This window comes from Larimichthys crocea, chromosome IV (assembly GCF_000972845.2).
Source record: "Larimichthys crocea isolate SSNF chromosome IV, L_crocea_2.0, whole genome shotgun sequence".
NCBI classification, from domain to species: Eukaryota; Metazoa; Chordata; class Actinopteri; family Sciaenidae; genus Larimichthys; species Larimichthys crocea.
This window is the reverse complement of record NC_040014.1, coordinates 3,911,086-3,931,477: the sequence shown is the minus strand read 5'-3', so window position 1 is coordinate 3,931,477 and position 20,392 is coordinate 3,911,086. Positions and strand designations below refer to the sequence as shown.

Here is a 20,392-nt window from a genome sequence, read left to right as displayed (position 1 = left end):
TAAAGATTGTCGTTACTGGTAGCTTAAGGGGAATAAGGATACGGCGCGTGATGTAATTATATATAGAGATAGAGGGGAAAAGACGGATGGGGGGACCAGCCATTAGAAGCAGAGATAGCAGGTCGTAAACAAAAATTGGTCTCTGTAGCGCTATGTGAAATATCAATAGAAATTGCCATTGATCTGGCTCCAACCTGTGAATTATTATAGTGTTACATAGTATAGGATTATAGACTTTCAGCTATAGTATAACACTGGTTTTGGTATGGAAGCACTTGCAGGGTCAGGTCTCCATACTGCTTTTCATTGAAATCTAAAAGTAGTTGTCATGACTTGAATTCATCTTCTTAGGGGCTTTCAACCATACCAACAACATGGGGACATAAGACAAAAACAAATGTTGGCTTTTGTAGGTCACACAGCAGCCTGACGATAACTAAACTACTAAATATTTATATAAGAAGACATCTTGACATCTCTCAATTTTGGCTGGTTCTGTCTTTGTCTGGCACACCTGAGCTGTGGCATCACTTTGTACCCACAGCTCAGGTGTGCCATTGTTTAATATGTGACTTGAGCCAGCGCACTGTGAGATTACATGTGTTTGTCTAAGGTTTACCTAAGAAGGACACACAACAACACTATCACAAGAGTCAAGTGCTGACACACCATGAGTCAGGATTTTTCTGGTTTTAGAGACTGAACTTCAGACAACTCATTACATGATTTGGCTGTGATGCAGACATAAAAAGGATTGTGGTAGGACAAACAAACTAACCATGAGGGTAGTCCCAGCTGCTGTACTCTGGAGGGAGGATGAGAGAACAGGAGGTGGGGACAGGAGTCACGTCTCCCTCTGTGAAAAAAGGTATGGTGGCTCCAGTGGACACGCAGAACAGGGGAGCAGACGCGTCAGGCCGTCTGTGGCTGGGAGGAAGGGCTGCTCCGGGTGCGTGGCTGAAGGCGCTGGGGGACATGGTGACGGGCTGACCTGAGGGGTCCTGCTGAGAGTGACTCTTGGTGGGGATCTCCTCGCTGGCCACGCCCCCTGCACATAGCCCCTCCTCTGGCTCCTCCTCTGCCGGCGGGGCGCTGGGCATCACACCTGAGATGGTCGCATCGCAGTGGACTGGACTGGTGGGCATGGGCCTCGATGGAGACAAGTTCACAGCAATGTTCCCGATGTAGATTGGCAGAGTGATGACTGCGTCTGGAGATTTTAGTGACACCTGTAACACAAGCATGACTTATGAAGGGAGCATCTGTTTGATTTACATTTAGAATGCACTATTTAAGGCTCATTAGACTTCACACAATCAGGACATTTATCAGTGCTTATTTTAGTTAAAATGTGATTTAAAAAAATTAAAAAATTAAAAATACAGAAGAAATTCTGATCAAAAATATACAATGTTGTTCAATCATTTATAGTATTTTTTTTCTTAGCTTTAAAAGATTTACACCTGAAGATTTTCTAAGCTGTGAGAACCTCATTAATACTGCTTAGTACTACTGTGAACAGAAACTAGAGACTGGAAACAACCTTTGGATTTATGAGGACATAAAATATTGGTCTAAACAGACCTGCTTCTTTTTGAAATCTGTAATAAATGTTAGAACCTGAAATCAATAAGCCCTAAGACTGGTGATGTTTTATTTTTTATTGTCAATAAATCCCTTGAAAGATCAAAACCAACAAAGAATGTATTCTCCTAACGAGTACTGTAGTACCCAAAAGTCGATATATCTTACTCCAGCGCCAGAGAGCTCATGTTCATGTTGTGACATGTTCCTTTATCACTATGAACACACACATACTAGTTTATTTTGACTCAATCTGACACACACCTGCTGCTGTAAATACCAACTAGAACACCAAATGTGTATTCATCCGCAGGTAAACAATCAAATCCACTATTTATTCACGTTTGAGTAACATTTCAACAACTACAGGTTTAGGGACATTTTTAAATGAAACTAGGATGAGTTGTTTTTAAAGATTTGTGCTGAGAAGGAACCAGTGTGCTGAGATGTTTGTATTGAAACTGTCAGTAGAGTTTCAGTAGCAGGACCACACCACAACCACGCAACTTTCGACATTGTCATAAATAACCTCCTAACACTCTGCTCCTCTTTTGCTCTTGTATTCAGCTTAACAGATTTTGTTGATGGTATGGCCCTTCTGGTGAATTCAGAGAAGAAGTAATGCTTTGCTGGTTTTGGTCTTTTCATGGGAATTTGTGACAATAGATAATATAGAATAACACCAGTCATTCTTTAAATGTACTATACTATACATTAAACTGCAACTTGAGACCTTGAAGTATTGTCAAGACAATTTTATTAGCATCAGAAGGAGAGAAGAAAAATATCACCTTGTTTACTGAAAGAGATTAGTTAAAAGTTTTATAGCTTTGGTGTGATGTTAACTATATTCTTTTATGTTTATTGGCATCAGAAAACAAACTATACTGAATATAAACTAAGAGAGGGATAGAAGTTTACAGTGAGTTTAAACTGAGTGGGTGTCATCATTAATTCACTGGTTTGATTACAGTAAACAAAGATATTATTCTGCCTATCTGTCAGAAAACAAACTGGGATGAGATGAAAAGTACATGAACCATATCCAGCTGCCATGTAGCATTTGCATAATTTACAGCAACAGCAGGCCCTAAAATATAAAATGTTGCTATATGTGGGCGCCAACAGGACCAAAAAAACAAACATTAAACAGCATTTGCACTTTAAGTTGGCTCCACTGCTTCAATAGATACTGAAGCTCAGAGGATGAATATGAACAAACTCTGACCTGAATGAAATAGTCGATGTCTATGAGGCTGCAGCCGGCCAGCGCTGACTGAGGAAGAGGAGGGACGATGATCTGCTCTCTCCACTCCGCGTGTTTTCCCGCTTTCACTCCGGCTCCCTCCACCTCTGCGATGGTGCGCAGGTCAAATACAGGCCGCTTGGTCTTATAGGTCACTTTCTGGACACGGACATGAAACGATGTGACTGTGACTTTAAACACGCCTCGAGCTTACTGCAGGAAAAAGTGCTCCTTTGAAATAGATCACGAAAAACCTCTATTACTGTTATCTTGAGGTATAGGGGGACTTTAGGTGCACCCACATGAAAGGATTAGCTGGTTAGGTTTGAAGCTTCGGAGTTCCAGCAGAGATTTGTAATACATTTCTCAGAGGTCAATACTCTCTAAAATGGAAAATTCCAGTGCATGCTGGCTGTGATTAATGGTATTTGGGATATCATTAAGACTATGAAGACAAACATCTGATGGTTAGAGAGGTGGGAAGTGTCTTTTTTTCTTGTTAAATGATCTATTTCCTTTAATATTCAACAACTGAAAATCCAATAAAGAGAGAGTCACTGCTTAGGTACCTGTATGAGACTGGCCAGTACACATCCCGTGTCCTTCCCAGACTTGTTGTGGATCTCAGTGGCTAACTTAATGACCTGACCTGGGATGTAACCCCTCAGGTCACTGCGAGCTTTCAGCATCAGGGTCCCCGTCTTCACCAGGAGGTAGCTGAACTTCTTAGTGGTCACAGCATAACTTGGATGCTGAGGAGACAGAGTCACAGGATAAATGTTTGTTTGTGCAGCAACTAGGAAGCCTCATTAGCTGATGCCGTGCTGATAATCTTCTCCTGCTGTGTTCCCCAGAACCAGGAAAGACAGGAAGAGAGTGAATGATAAGTAAGTAATGCAGGGGTGTAAGGGAGAAGATTAATTCGATCCTGCTCTGCCATGAAATCAAATAAGCCTCGACCAAGACAAAGGTTGATCAAATAAAGAGATACAGCGTTTCAGAGTCCCCACTTCACCTTCTGTCTCTATATGAAAAACTTTTTTCATCCCTAGATTTACTGAACAGAACAGCAAGATTTAATTTCTAAAGGATAAAAATTAGCATAAAACTAGTGGGATTTGTGCAGGGAACACTTACTTCAATTGCAGGCACCTCATTGAGGTTGAGCAGGTTGAGTAGGTAGAAGGGCCTCTGGGCTTTGTAGTCCTTTGAGAAGCGGGGCGTGTCAATGACCGCCCTCACGCGGTAAATGATCTTCCCAAAGGGTCCCTCGAAGGACGTCGGTGCAGCTACTGAACAAAGGATGGGAAAAAAGACAATGAGGACATTACTTTGACAGTGAAAACATTTTTTGATGACTGCTAAAGCCCATATGTTTGATTTATTAATCAAAAGCGTAAAAAAGTAGCATATTCAAATGTCACACAGTGGGTTCTAAAACTTCAATAACCCATAAAAATACAATTTCATTTGCACAAGTATCAATATAATTCTTTTTACTGAGACAAATTAAAAAAGGAAAAGAAAAGAAACCTCAAAGGCCAGATACGTATCCCATTCTGTATTTGTTAAGTCACAGGTTCAAAGACAAAGAAATAAAGTAAGAAGAAAAAAAGATTTAACAAAAAAAAAAACGTTTGACTGATTTAGATTTCATTATTTTGCACCAGAAGCTCAATAACGCAATTATATCAAAGCTAGATTCAGGCTAAAATCTAAATAGATTATATTTTATATTATTACTAGTAGTGGATAGACTAAAATCTTTGTCTTTATCCATGCAGGCCTCTATCAGAGCTGTCTCAAGATGTAAGGGGCCTTTCAGACTGATTCTTGCACATCTTGTCCCAAATTGAAAGGACACCGATTGTTTTTGTGACTTGAGAAAAGGCCAGTGAAGAAGAGGAAACTGGTAGAGGGAGAGGCTAGGGGGAAGGAAATTTAAGGAGAGGGAGATAAAAATAACTATTTGGGGAGAAAGTCACCAGACAGACAGACAGACAGACAGACAGATAGAGAGATGTTCAGCCAGAGGAGAGGGGAAAAAATCAATTTACATATTAATCTCCAAATAGGATATACAAAAAGGTGATTAATGTGTTGTCAAAATAAAAACTAAGCCACTCTGTCACCCTCAATATTCTAATGTGTCCTTTATCCCTGATCCTCATTCAGATGTTAATGTCAGCGAGGCAGGCGTCAGCTCCAGGGACGAGTCTGCTGTTGCTGTCAATAGAAATTAAGCACAAATGGTGGGCTGTTGTTGTTTTGTTGCAGACAGCTTGGTGACAAAACCAGAGCTGTGGATGGACCGATGGGGGGGCAGACTGCAGCACACGGGCTGACTTTCCCTGGAGACACAACACACTGAGAAGCTGGTGGTGGCGACAAAAAGTGGCTGAGGACTGTGTAGCCTGACTTGTTCCTTTGAGCTCAGTCAAAGACCTTCTTCTGACAACTTCATTTCAACATGCAGCATCCTAACACTTTGTTTTTTAAGGATTTATTTTCAGTATGAATCTAGAAACATAGTGAGAATTTCTTAATTTTGAGGTTGATTTGAAAATAGATCTTGGCAGCTATGTGTAAATTGGGGTACATTTGTTTTAAAAGTCAATCATTAATGTTTCCCAGATAAATCCTCACAACTTTGGTGACATTTTTTCACCATGGGGTTCACATTTGTGTTTTTTTATGAAACGTCTTCACGACTGCAGGATGGACTGCCATGAAATTTGGTACGGAAATTAATGTTCCCCTCATGAATAGTTAGTAATCTGCTTGGTGGCTGCAGCGTGGCTGTAGACTTGTCTTGTTTGGATCTCTATGTCACATCATCTCAGCTCTAAGAATCATCTCAACAGCATTTAAATCACTGTATTTCAATATGCAGTTCCTAATTTCGTGGTGGAATATAGTCAACGAAATGCTGTTAAAACAATGTTCTTTATGTCTAAGAATATTCTCGTCAAGTTTAGCCCAGTCTTTGACCCTCAAATCACCAAATCAATGCTTACTTGACAACCAAGACTGTCAAAGTAAGATTTTTTAAAATTGTGCTTAAGTTCTACACACACAGTTGCACGAAAACTAAATATATGAATTTGGATTTTGACTTCAGAAGTGTACAGATCAAGTGGAGAAGATTTTCCCTTTGAAATGAAGAATAAAGAAACGATTTGATTTCAATTGGTCCAACTTTTGATTCAGCACACATTTCACACATTGTTTGTATAGCAGCCAATAACACCTCCACATCCAAATCCCTTCTCCCAGCTCTGTACTGATGTTCTGAAATATATCACAGTTGAGAGTTTATCAGTAATAAACAGTAAAAAAAATTGAATATTTGTCTTCTGATATGGCATTAGATAATCAACTGCTCATTCATTTTTGTTTCGTCTACTGACATGGTATGCAGGGCTCATCTACAATGGAGAAAAGTTTATAGGACAGTGTGTCACTTGTTTTCCTTACCTTTGTTCATCTCTCCTCTTCCTGAGCTCATATCTCATCACTCTTTGGAATGAGGAAATTTCATCTAACCCTATTTATCCCTCTGAGTGTCCTTGTACTGAGTTTATCTCAGCCTACGCCTTCCTCTTCTCTTTGAATTTCTTTGTTCCCCCAGTGAGAAATGATCAGGCCAGAGCAACACCTGATGCCTCAAGTCCAGATAAGTGAGCTGGGCTTGACAAAGTCACTCCCTTCCTGTACAGCGTCATTCAAAAGTACTGATGTTACCCAAGGCTCCTTCTCCTAACTAGCTACTTCTGAGCTTGTGAGCATCAGCAGGATGACAAACAATCCTCTGAACTCTAAAACACAAGAAATATGTAAACATTAAAAAGGTATTCTCTAAACGTAATCAAAGATACACAACACCCAAACTAGCTGCTAATATTTTGTGGCTGTTGATTGTTCTATCTTCTTTATTGGTGTGTTTATGATGTAGATTGAGCAGTTTATTTAGTATAGATTAAATACTGTCTAATAAAACAGTCCTATCATAAATCCTACCACAATGAAGCTTATATTCTTCACTTTGTGTGGAAACTATATTAGAAAGGTGTTAGAGAAACTTTAGAGAATTCTGTAACAATGAGGGACTGGGACTAGACATTGGCTACATCTCTCAGTATAGTACACTACAATTTAACAAAATGATCAAACAGCTAAATAAAAATTCTATTGACGTCAAGTATCACTCTATTCTAATGATAACCTTCTTCAGTGAAGGGTTTATTGGCTGATATGAAGCACCTTTATCCTAAGAACAGTGTACAGTACTTTACAGCCCCTCTCATTAATACAAGCACCCACTTTTATACACCGATGACAGAGTTATGAGTTGAACCATCACTGTTGTGATATTTGGATTGTACCTGCCATAGTTGCCTGCTAGACCTTCCTTTTCAATATTTGTGGTGGGGTATATACGAACTATTCACCTTTTACTTCCATGAAAAAGAACTTTGAACCATTATTGCCAGCGCAAACAATCTAACACACCTTTAAACAAACTTAAAGGCCGCTATCACCATGTCTTTAAGTAGGAATTGCTCTTTAAGTTGCTCAGTGTTCACATGTAATCCTGGGAATGCTTTTTACAGTACATATCTTAGCTCATTATCATCATCACATCTCCAAATCACTTAAAGAGCACATCATATGTCTATCTACTGTACCAGAAGGGGGCAGTAGGAGACACTGGATTCTACAATGAGCTACTTATCACTACATGATAGTTAACATGCCCTATGCTGATGCTCTCAATCTGAGGGCTTGAAAGGAGGGGAGGGCGAAGCATGAGGGCATGAAGACCAATTAAACAGTGACTGCACAACAGGAGAGGGAACTAAAAATAACGCAACCCCCCCGTGCTTCAGCCTACGCCTGAGAGAGTAAGATACCAGACAGACACTGTGTGTTCACCATCACAGGTGCCAAGTATGTTCAGCTGATGTTTGCGTTATTTGCACGGTCATGCTGTTGTTCATGCTTTGTCAGCCAGATTTAGAACGCCTTTGTCAACAAGTGGCGTGTGGAATAAAGATTATCATAGTGAGACAACACAACTGGCATGCACTTCCAAAATCTCTTAAACATTGACTGTGTAATGAGCCTTCACACACCGTTGGTATCACAGATCTAAGTGTGTCTGCTTTGTGTCAGAGACAAAAGGGCTCAGGGCTGAACACTGTTAGTGAACATACTAGACAAAGTCCAGCGTTATCAGAGGTTATCACACCTCCACACTCTGTTCACTGACGCCACCTTGGCCTATGATAAAATGAGAAAACTGTGACGGGAACTGAGGGAGTGCCCTCAACAGGAATGAGGAGAGAGGTTAAACAGGTCATCAAGGTTATACCCACACTTACTTGGAATGAGAAACTGGAAGGGGAAACTGTGTTCGCCCGCTGGCAGAGTTCCTGTGAAAGAGGAAATTTTATTACTCACACAGTAAGACAAAAACAAAAAAATTCCCAATGACTTTTGCAGGTGGACATATCGTGACAGAGTCTGGGTGTGTACGATTGTATTTATGTTGACATCATATATCCCGTAGTAAACATCAGATATCCGTGCAAGGCGTCGTGCCTGCGGGGCTTCACCTACTTTCCCAGTAGGATGGAGTTTCTGAGACAAACAGTTGAGCCGAGATGTCTTTTGTAACGAATGAAACCAATCAGCTGGCGTTAGAGGAAGTGATAAACTGCCCCGTCGTGTAGCTGGAAAAGTTGGAGCATTTCTCAGCAAAGTTGATCAATGATTTATAAGCAGGGTCGGCACAGGCTGGGAGTAATCGACCCAAGACTGAGTGCATTCCTCTCTTCTGTGAGAACATCTGTGGGTCAGCGTCATTGTGCCAACTCGGCTCTGATAGATTAAATGATAACCTTTTTGCTTTTCCTCATATCTAAAGAAACATATCTGACAAGAAAACCAAAGCTGTCTGCTAAAACAGCTGGGCACTGTAGTCTGTAACAAATAGCACTCAAACTATCACTTGTTTGGGACTATTTACAGTTGTGGAGTGACACACATTTGGTGCTCTAGTGACTACTTACAACAGCAGGGCAGGGTATGTGTGATTAACACAAATCAAACTACAGAGGTCGTGCTCGTGGTAATGAAGGAACACATTGCACCCAGTGCAACCGAGTAGTTCAATGTGTTTGAATCAGTAAGAATACAATCACCAGCCTTATTTTCTAAAGCATAGGTAAAATATATTTGGAATAACATGCAGAGAAAAATAGTGATATGAATACTAGTAACAAAAAACAAAGCAGAAGTGGAACTGAAATGCAACAATGTCAGTCAGTAAACTTTAAGTATCACAACAGGAAATGCACGGAAGTATATTGTCTGAATAAGAATTTGTATCTATGAAGCAGAAGCTTTTATCTCAGCTCATTATTTCACTGTTTGTAGTGCTCAGATATGGCACAAGCTGGCTGCAGAACCAGGAAAATGTTTTCTAACCTTACCGAGAAACTAGGTCCCAATTTTTCCCACTAGGCTTGGTAAACACTAAATGTTATCATATATCTCAAAGCCACAAATATCTTTATCTACAGAACTTTTTCCATATTTGTTTACTTCACAAGCTCAGTCGAACTGATAACAAAAACATACGGCACCAATAAGGGTCTGTTCCTCCCCGTCACTAAGAGCACCTTGAGCCAGCCCGTTTATTAAATCTCTAGATGAGCTGACAGCCCAATTAAATTCTTCCAGACAGCGACGTGTCTCACCTCATTAGGGACGGGCACAACTTTTTCCATTGGTCTCAGTTTCCTGAGGGGAAGTACTGTGTGTGTTCATTTGCATGATGTTTACTGCTGGAGGAAGCAGTCGTGCTGTGCAGGTGCAACAGCCACTTTGTATATTCAACTGCAGAGAGCCTGGCTAACACAGGTACAGACAGAATGACGTCTAAAAAACATGAAGAAGGAAAATGATTTGTATCCATGTGTATTCATCTAAGCCAACACCATTCATAAACAATTCAAACGTGTGGCACAAATGACTAAAAATATGACTATATTACACTAGTGGAACAGGTCAAAATAGATGTTCGCATTCGCAGGAGGACCTGTAATGACTTTGAACATGGTCAAATCATTAGAACAAAATGCCCATGATTTCCAAGCTCCATGGGAACTGTAGTTCTTTGAATCCCAACTAATGAATCCTCCTTTAAATTGTTCAAATAACAAAGGTTTCAAATTCAAAAATTTGTGGTAGATAACTCATTCATCTTTATGAATTATTAAGATAGAAACCCTAACTGAGTGACTGTATTGTTAACTAGAATGCCAGATGACATGTAAAAGACCTTGTACTTAAAAGTTAGAACTGAAACTCAACTATGCTGAACTGGCTTTACTTCCGCAGTTTTGATGAAAATGATGATAAACACATACCGCCTGTGTAGAGAAGTGTGACATACCATCAGTGTGTAATGTATGAAAACAGTGAAAATGCTAGTGACTCAATCTCAGCCATGGTCTAAATATAAAGCTGTCTACAGTGAAACCACAACCAAACTGCAGTGGGAGGGTGGAGACCCTTACTCCCTGAAGGTCATTAACTGTGAACGGTGACAGGATGAGGAGAGGACGCTGACACTACTGGTCTTCAACCGTCAAGCATCTGTGGCATACCACATTATCAGTCAGCCAAAGTGAACGTTGCTTGCTTTGTATACTGTAAGCGTGTGTGTGTGTCCGTGCATGTGTGTGTGTGTGTGTGTGTGTGTGCGTGGTAGTTTTCTGTCACTTCCTGCCTCTCTCTCTCCCTGTGTCGCTCGGCCCTTGGGGACAGAGCAGCCCATTTTTGGAAGAGAATGGGATTCGGAAAAATGGCAGAGATAAAGGGAAGTTGGGGGGGGGGGGTAATGAATTATTTATGCCCTCCTCTGTTTGGAGGTGGTTTGTCTGGCGTTTTACTACACACACTGTGTGTGCATGTGCTTGCTGACGTGAGTTTTACTCTTCAGATATATTAGATTTGAAAATGTGTTATGTATGCTTGTATTTAGGTCTTGTGGACAGGTGTGTACGAGCCTTCAAAAGTTGAGGTTTGATACGCCCAAAGCCCAACTGTTTCTTTCACGGTATTACTCAGAATTCAGTTAAGGTGTGCCTTGACTTGACTGTCAGTTTAACATACTGACCAGATGATGTATATGTTTTTTTTTTTCTTAGATAGTTACACAAGACCTGTATCCTATTAAGCTAATATCACATAAAACAATACAAGTCAAGTTGGTGTAATAATATGTTCTAATCACCTCATATTAATAATGCAAGATGAAACCGTGAGAAGTGAAGACCCTCTGTCCCTGTCTTCTTGTATTTTATCGTGCAGAATATCCAGTGTAACACATAATTTAAACGCCCTGCTAGTAACAAACCTCTAAAGAATTATCTGAATGTGAATAGGGTTTCAGCTCATTGTTTAGCTACTTTAGCCCGAAACTTTACTGACTTGATTCAGCGCACTCAGAGTGTAATTTTCAGTTACAACAGGCAGCTGTTTCCAATGAAAAAGCTCTAAAAGCCAACTGTGCACCACCAGCTCAGCATCAAACAGCAGACACACACAGTTAGCAACTAAATGGTGAACGTAGTGGAGTATTTAGCAGCTGGAGAGCCAGTTTTCATCCGCTCCCGATGGATCTGTCTCTTTAGTTGCTAAAAAGCAAAGCTATTTCACTTTTTAGATGGGATCAGTCTTTCGTTTGTAGAAGTTGTAAGGAAGCTTGGTACTGTCATTCATTATTTAAAGAGAAGGGGTGGGAGTTTAGTTAGAAGTTATTCTTCTTCTCACTCCTTTTCGAATATTTATTTCTATGTTTGAATGTTTTGCCTTGCTTTCTTTTTATTTTTGTTTGCGTATACGAAATAAACACTTCAATCAATCAATCAATCAAAACAACCTCAGAGTTGGTTTTAGCCCATTTATTTAGCGCACCAGTGTTGGATGAAGATCTATGATATATTTTTGATGTATGTATATTTCATACACTGTATATTATATTATTGGATAATTAAAAGACCAGTGTGTAGGATATAGTGGCATCTGCAGATTATAACCAACTGAATAGACCTTGTCTCACCCTCCCGTTCATAATGTGAAGAAAAATCTATGGTGACTACCAAATTTAAATTTAAAGTTATGCAGTAAAGTAGTTTAATGTGTAATAACTCATCATATTTTCTATGTGAATTAAAAAAAGTATGAAGCAGTATAAACCAGCATAACTTCTACCAGATCATTGCAGACAGTACACAGCAGTATAGTAGGCCCTTTGTAGTATAACAGACTGGTGTCTACCACATGTCCTTAGAGTTAAACATTGAACCATTTCTTGACATTTTAACCAACATAGATTACATGCTCTAATGACTGCCATTAAGTTCCACAGTGGATTTGCATTTACAACAAATTTCATGCATGCACGGCACATTTCACCTCCTGTCTGTGGGTGGTACCGGCATTGCATACAAAAGATGGAAGCTCACACTCATGACAAAAGGTCCTGTAAGCTCTTGTTTCCGTGTGTGCGCAGGGTGCATCAGTGCAGGATGATACCCAGAGACTGGAGGGAAAAGAAATAAACCTGTCCTACATAGAGTATGTCCAACCTCCACAACAAATGGACAATGACGACCATGTCTTAGTTCAGAGAGGCCACATGTAGAGAGGCAGGCAGTACATCCCTGCAGGGGACTGCTCCTCTGACTGACTGAGGATGTAGCTCCTCTCTACAGGGCTGCAAAAACCTGCTGCTGTCACTGTGAGATTAAGCCTGTTGCAGCAGATTTCCCAGAAACCAAATGAGGTGGATGGCAGGAGGCTTCAGTCACGTCATACAGTGTTGTTATGACAGGGATGTGGAATTACTGACATTTCAGTGCTCTCAGAGGAGACAGATCAAACAGTTTGTTTCACATATAGGATGTCAGCAGGGAGTCTACACATTCACAAAAGGCAACGTGTTGCATTAAAAAAAAATCATGCTGGTGTTTTTACAATGTTTACAAGATGTAACTTTGAGCGTTTTCCTCGACTTCTAGGCAGCCAGTGGTTTTCATTTACTGTAGTACACACACAAATGCATGCACAAATTTGAATGAAGATCAACAAGAAGCCTGGAAATCTGCTACTGTGTGATCACCTTTGTCAGCAACGGACAACGTGCTGTTGAAGTACTGCTCCTCCAGAGCCCACGAGCTGTCACTCATTTTGTTGGAGATCCCACATGATCCCTGACAGTTCACCTTGATGGCTGCAAAAAGAGGACAGAAACCAAGTGTCAATCAACTGTACACGTTTGCACATGCAGTACATGTTTACTGGTACTTTTACTGCAGGATCACTAAGAAACTTTCCCCGTGGCCATCACAGGGCTGCATCTAATGGTTATTTTCATTATTTATTTATACGCACATTATTTTCTTGATTAGACAGCAGAGTCAAAATGTCTTGAGCAGCAAAAATACTTTTAGAAACCATTCAGACTATTTCGTCTCGTCTAGATGGCAGAACCCTCCTAAATGCTTTAATATTTCTTTAGCAATCATCATTCATATTAGTTTTATTTGGAGTCAGTTTGGGCACAATGTTGTGAAAAATACAGAACAAATATTCTAATATTGGCCTCTGGTGTTGGTCACGTGTATTCTGCTGTAAATAATCATTGCTTAGGAGTGATGTGTTTATGCACAGATGAAAGAGAGAAACGTCTTATCAAAAACATGTTGTGGAACTGTGAACAAAAGAGGCTTAAGGTTTGACTGGTTTAGCGCCGATTGTTTGTCTCCTGCAGCATCACCTTAGACCTGCATTTTACTGGAATGATGATGGCGGCGGTGCCTGTGATCAAGCAACAGGTTAGATAAAGCTGAGTCATTAAGACTGCTGATAATGCAGAAGAACGCATGAATGAAAACAAATGCAGAGATCCTGAACTGAATCACGTGTTTCCTGCTTCTTTAAGTCAACCTGACAAAAGCAGACGCATAACAAGGACAAAGAGCTGTTTTCTTCGGTTGTTGCTCTTTGCTGTAAAACTTGTTGCCTCCAAGCCAAGAGGAGTGGGCTTGGCTTTTACTGTGAAATTTTGCTGCCAGGGAATGAGGGTTAACAAGGAGAACCGATGGTGAAGATAAGCAACTTGCTGCTTAGTGTACAGGAAATCATGTTGAGATCACAAAGATAACATAATTTTGGCTTTACACATAAGTCAAATGTTCACAATGTAATGGAGAACCAACAAAAAAAGACACAAAAAGACTGAAGTGAGCAGCAGGAAGAGCACTGCAGTCTCTCTCTCTCTCTCTCTCTCTCTCTCTCTCTCTTTGTTTTACCCCTCCTCTCTCTATCCTGCTCGTCTCTCTGTTGATCTGTCTGTGAGGAAATGAAAATCCTCTGATAATGCACACAAACACGCACACACAGACACACACAGACCCAAACTGTGACAGAAGCAGGAGGATTAAACAGAGATGGCCCAGCCTCAGTATTATCTCAGTATTCTGATCAGCAGACAGTCAGAGAAACAGGCATACAGACAGACAGACAGACAGACAGACAGACAGACAGATAGGGCTAAGTGTCATTCTAAATGTGTGTGACCCAACGTGTGTTTTTGCCAATAAGAATAAGGCAAAGCCTCAATCAAATGTTATCCTGAAAGTATACAAATGATAATATGCAGTAAAAGATGAAAAGTTCAATAGTCAAGTGATTTAAATTCATAACGAGGGTTACATGAATGTATCACATTTCATGGCCATCCAATAGCTGTTATCTACGGTGGAGCTAATTGTTTTAGTTTGGACCAAAGTGGTGGACAGACCTCTAGCATGACTAAAAATCTGTTGCAGTCCTGGTGCCAAAGTACTACTTCATCACACTGATGCAAACATCCTGCTAATCCAATATAGATTCACATTTCCAGATCTTAGGGCTTACTGCATCATAAAGAGTTCATCAAAATGTCTACCTGCTGTCGTCATATTGCCCAAACCTGCATTACAGTCTTGGCTACACAGTGCCACACACATGATTTTGGCACCCCAGAATTCTGGTTTGATAACAATATGTGCAGAAAAAACAAAACCGAAAAAGATAAATAAATCCTAAACACAGGCTCTGATGTAAAAATATCATGCCACAGACTGTTTGACCAATCACAGATTCACACCCATGCAGGATCCTGTGCTGGCATCGCAGACCACACACACGCACACACTCTCGAAGTGGCAGATGGCTGCGCTCTCCACACCGACAGGACTGCTGGCACAGTTTTGGGAGAAAAGGGGGAGGGAGGGACCTGTGTTACCGGTAAAAACCAAAATCTGTAGCTCACAAAACGATGTTGTGCCCTTCAGCCACACGCACTAACGTCCATTTAAGTGGTCATTAATAAAAGCCTGCAATCTGCTCCTGCAGCCATCTGCCTCATTCATGGAGGAGAATAATACCTTTATACTCCACATTCACACACTGCATGAGCTTTCTGGAGTCGGTACACTTCACAGTGTGGAAAGCACACAGATCTGACAGAGAAGGGAGACATTACTGTGACAAGTTATTGTTTACAGCTGTCTGTTGGTTGAAAAGTGAAAAGCTCATGCCATCAAAGGTCAGCGCAGGAGTAATCTATGAACATCCCCAGCAGCAGCAGCAGCAGCACCAGCAGCAGCAGCAGCAGTTTCAACAGCGGGATGAGTGGCTGGAGCAGAGCTCAATAGGGCATAGCTGTGTCATAAGAGACGATGATTGATGAGGCGCACATATAGACATGATGTCACAGGTGCCTTTCAAACATTGCACCGCCACCTTGAACTTGTCTAGATATTACAAGGAGGAGCTGTATGTGAGAACACAAATGCCCAAATCAGTTGGAACCCACATAAAGCATGCCAGCTCTCGAGCATCTCTCTGTGTGTAGAGCAGGTCATTATGACACTGCACACTGCAAGTGTAGCTACTTCATACTCTCTGGTTGATATTGCAGATGTAATATTGATATCCAAAATAGCCATCATTACAGATGAGTCCTCCTTCTACATGCTCTACGCGGGTGCCATTCCTTGCCTAAAGTATTTCCAGTAGGTGACAACACATCTGACACAGACAATCTCTACAATCTGTGCTACATGGGCAACTCCAGACAATGTCTGGACCTGATTCTATAGACATTGTCAAGAGTTCATATGAGAAAATGGTTAAAGATGCCACGAGTGCAGTAGAAGTCTAAAACCAAAAGTTGAGTCTAGTTCTAGTACAATGTCACAGGATATTTGCAGAGATCATCTCCCGTGTGAGTATACAAGACTTTCCTCTTTGCCCCAAAGAATTATAGAGACTTTAAACATGTAGTTAATGTCCAGGTTTGTGGAAGGGGGCGTGGTGCATCAGCTGCAGGAGAGAGGTGTGGGGAGGGCTCAGGAGAGCAGCGCCAGGTGAGAGTGATTAGCACACCTGTACCCAACTGTCTAATCACTCTCGCCCTCTTTTCCAACACAGTAGCGTGCTGGACTAGAAGAGGAGGCAGGACGGACAAAGACACACGGCAGACGGCAGCGAGACACCTGCAAACGGCTGCAGTGTGGGACTGATTTGTGGCTGAATCAAAAATCCCTTCCGAACGGGCTTTGGTCTCTGACTGTTCTGTGCTAGAGAACCGACAGTGGCAGCAAGCCTGTCACATTTTGCCGCCCAACCGGCTTAGCACAGAGGCGATGTCGGAACCGCAGCAGGTTCAGCCAGTAACGGCGCTGGCCCAAATGGTGGCGGAGGTCGCCACGATGAGCCGGGACCAGGCAGTGGCCAGTAGGCAACAGCTCGCAGCGCTTCAGCAGCAGACTGAGAGGCAGACGCAGCTGCTGGAGGCCATGTTGGTCCGGGCGGGGGCAGCATCACCGGGTCCCTCGCTCTCCGGTATGGCCTACACAGGATGACCGGGAATGATGATGCCCAGTCATACCTCGAAATGTTCGAGGCGACAGCGTCAGTGTGCAGCTGGCCGGAGGCAGAGTGGGCCGTGCGCCTGCTACCACTTATCCGGGGACTCGCAGACAGCGGTGCTCGGCCTGCGTGCCTCCTCTTGGGGGCAGTACCAGTCCGTACGGGCTGTACTCGACCAACTGGGATATTCGGCCGAGGATCACTGCCGAAAGTTTTGAGGGACCAAGCTGGGGCCCACCAACCGCCCGTTCATCTATGCCCAGCAGCTGAGGGACGTGGCGTATAGATGGCTGCAACCGGGGGAGACCACAGGCGTGAAATAGCTGATGGGGAAAATCGTACTGGAGCAGTTCGTGGAGGGGCTGCTGGCTGGCACCCTCGAGTGGGTGCGTTGTCACTGCCCCATCGACCTGGCGGCTGCCGTTGCCCTCGCGGAAGACCATCTGGCCGTCCACTCCCGGGGCCAGGCATCAGAGGTGCAGGAGACCCGCGCCAGTACCCAGATATTCACAGATATCCTGTGGTGCCAGTGAAAATTCGTTACAAGGGTAAAAAGCATAGTGTGAAGGCTGCAGTTAGTTCCCGCCTGTGCATCCTCTGATCTTGGGCACAGATTGGTTAGTGGGGCAGTGTGTGGGGGTGCGCTCACGACCGACAGGGACATGGGATATGTGCGCTGTGCTCAGCCGTGACGCGAGGTTGTCCGACACTGTAGACGGGGAGGGGGAGCCAGTGGTGCCTTCTCAGGAGGCGCTGCAGGTTCCTGTGTATTTTCCACTTGAGCAGTCTCGTGATGATACTGATGAAAAACAGCCTTCTCCACCCCGTACGGTTTGTACCAATTTGTCACACTTCTGTTCAGGTTGTTCGGGGCCCCAGCCACATTTCAACGCCTCATGGACCGGGTGCTGCGTCCGCATGCTGCATATGCTGCCGCCTACCTGGCTGATGTCTTCATCCACAGTAACACCTGGGCGGAGCATGTGCGGCAGGTGGCCGCGGTGCTCGAGTCATTGAGGCAGGCAGGGCTCACGGCCAACCCGAAGTGTGAAGTTGGATGGAGGGAGGTACGGTATCTGGGGTACCACTTGGGCGGCGGGCAGGTGCGTCCACAGGTAGATAAGACAGCAGCGATTGCAGCCTGCCCAAGGCCCAAGACAAAAAAAGAGGTGCAGCGGTTTTTGGGGCTGGCCGGCTATTACCGGTGAGTTATCCCCAACTTCGCGGAGCTGACCAGCCCCTTAACCGACCTCACCTGAAAGGGTGCCTCAGATCCGTTCCAGTGGACGGAGCAGTGCCAGGTGTCGCTTGAGAGGGTAAAGCATGCCCTTCTCATTTCAGAAGCGGAAGGTCCAATGGCCCCTTGGACCCTCTACTTCCAGCACCATGGTTTATTTATTTATATTGTTGGGGCTTTCTGTTGGTGTGGATGAATGTAAGAGTGAGTACCGCCAAAACATGTGTGTCTACACCGGAAGAAGGTGAAGCTCACCTAAATATGCCAAAAGAAAAGCAGAAATGGTTTACCAGGTTCCGTGTACTAGAGGTTTTTAAAAAATATATATTTCAACAGGCACATGGTGGTACATATTTAAATCTTACTTCCTCCCTTGCATATTCTCACACAATGTGAAAAGGGTTCTATTATCTGAAACAACTAAAAGGTGTAACAGTAGTGTGTCAGTGCAGCTTCCTGATTAATATCACAACTTTGTAGCCACACAGTTACCACACAAATGTCACTGCAGTCTAGCAAAGCTCCACACACATTTACTGTGTTAACAGCCAATCCAAACAAGTTTCCAAATCAATTTGGAGGCAAGAATTAGGCTTGAAGACTCAAATAGTTCTTCACAAATGGGTTTAAAGCCTAAAATCCTGCAGTGCAAACTCACAAGATTTTGTTTGGTTTTGTGCAGCTGACAGTTTCAAACTTGTCTACTAAACACCAACAGTTTAGGATCACACCTTGCAACTTCCAGCACAGGAATCTATGCCAGAGGCCAGCTCTCTACTGAATACACCACAGCCTGAGGGAGACTGACACTCAGTAGTATGAGGGAAGCCAGCAGCAGCAGAACAGGCTCTGACTCAGCAACTGCCTGGATTTGTTGCCAACACACTGGAGTCTGTCCAGATCCTCTTCACGGTTCAATGAAAGTGTCTGTAGGTGGAGTTCATACTGGTGCTACTACTCATTAGATTTTACAATTAGACAGTGTGAGAGGACAGATCCAGGAGAGAAGTGTAAGCGATAGTGTTTCCAGATTTGGCTGCCTGAACATGACTACTGTGTTTTATTGTATCAAAGGGTTCTCTGATGTGGGTTAGAACAGGGTGGTGGTGGGTCATGGAGGATGTGGGTTGGGAGTCGAAGGTGCGGTACCGTTGACTAAGTGGTAACTCGGGAAGGTGAGCCCAGATAATGATTCATTTTGTGCAATTGTACATCTGTAAGGTATATCCTGTTTTTTTAGTGCACTTGGCTGGCAGGAGAGATGAAAGTCAAACACAAGGTGTCACAAGATAAGAAACAGACTCAGAGGAGGAAACGCCACACCTCGTGTCATAGAGTTTGTCACGTCAACTTCATCCCTTATTTTGGTACATCAGTAAAGAGAATATGAGAGCCAATCATCATGCTTATACGAGGCTTGTGTGAATACTGCTGCCCGTGTAATACTTGACTTTTTTTTGATACCTTACTTTACAGGTCCAGTGTGTAAGATCTGGGGCCTCTATTTTCAGAATAAGGCAAACATGACATATAATATTCATAACTATGACTCTACTATGCATGTATAATCATCTGTAAATAAGAATCTTTTTATTTTTGCTGCTTTAAAATTACCATTTTATATCTCCTCTTTCATGGAGGCAGCCATGTTAATACACCATCTTTCTACAGTAGCCCACAATAGACAAACTGAAACTGACCTTTCAATTGTTGTTTCCCCTTCATACTAGGCGAGGGTGATGTGAGGAGATTGCAATGCAGTGATAACACTAGATGCAATTCAATTCTCTTTCTATATATGTATATGTATATATATATATATATATATATATATATATATATACACATACATACATATATAAATATAAAAGCCAAACTTTGGGCCCGTCCACACGAGTGTGTTTTTGTCAAATCTGCAAAAATACTTTGTCGTTTCGGCCTTGCATCCAGACGGATCCAGCTTTTTCGAGGTGTGAAACCGTTTTTTTTTTTAGAACAGGTCCCAGAGTGGGAAAATCCTAAAACGCCAGATAGCCTGGAGTTGTCTGGACGGCGAATGCTGATTTTTTCAGAAACAAAGACGTGTAAGCCCTGCCTCTTTAACCTTTAACCTCACTACAGGCTTGTGCTCGTACTACAGAAACTAACGGCTGCTACAACAAAACCTTCTGCTTCTATATTACTGCAAGGAGCAGCAAAAGAACATGTTTGTGAACAGCGTGTGATGTTTATACGCATGCTCCATGGCTTCTCTTCTAGTTTTAGTGTATTGGTGTGGTGGCGTCACAGCGCCACATACAGGTCTGGCATATGTACTACAGCGTTTTAGG

At 42.5% G+C, this 20,392-nt stretch overlaps 1 protein-coding gene across 2 annotated transcripts in view; it reads right to left on the bottom strand.

Annotated features, from left to right (window-relative positions):
* Positions 1–20,392, bottom strand: part of arrdc1b (arrestin domain containing 1b) — a 44,228-nt gene that overhangs the window by 10,691 nt on the left and 13,145 nt on the right. The window contains exons 2-7 of one of the 2 annotated variants that reach the window (XM_010745777.3): positions 13,026–13,136; positions 8,215–8,265; positions 3,968–4,122; positions 3,400–3,582; positions 2,813–2,989; positions 779–1,229 (exon numbers count right to left, since the gene is read on the bottom strand). In XM_010745777.3, coding sequence (XP_010744079.2) covers positions 779–1,229; positions 2,813–2,989; positions 3,400–3,582; positions 3,968–4,122; positions 8,215–8,265; positions 13,026–13,136 — 1,128 coding nt within the window. The remainder of the gene's footprint in view (positions 1–778; positions 1,230–2,812; positions 2,990–3,399; positions 3,583–3,967; positions 4,123–8,214; positions 8,266–13,025; positions 13,137–20,392) is intronic. The other variant, XM_019279258.2, reaches the window with a different exon arrangement.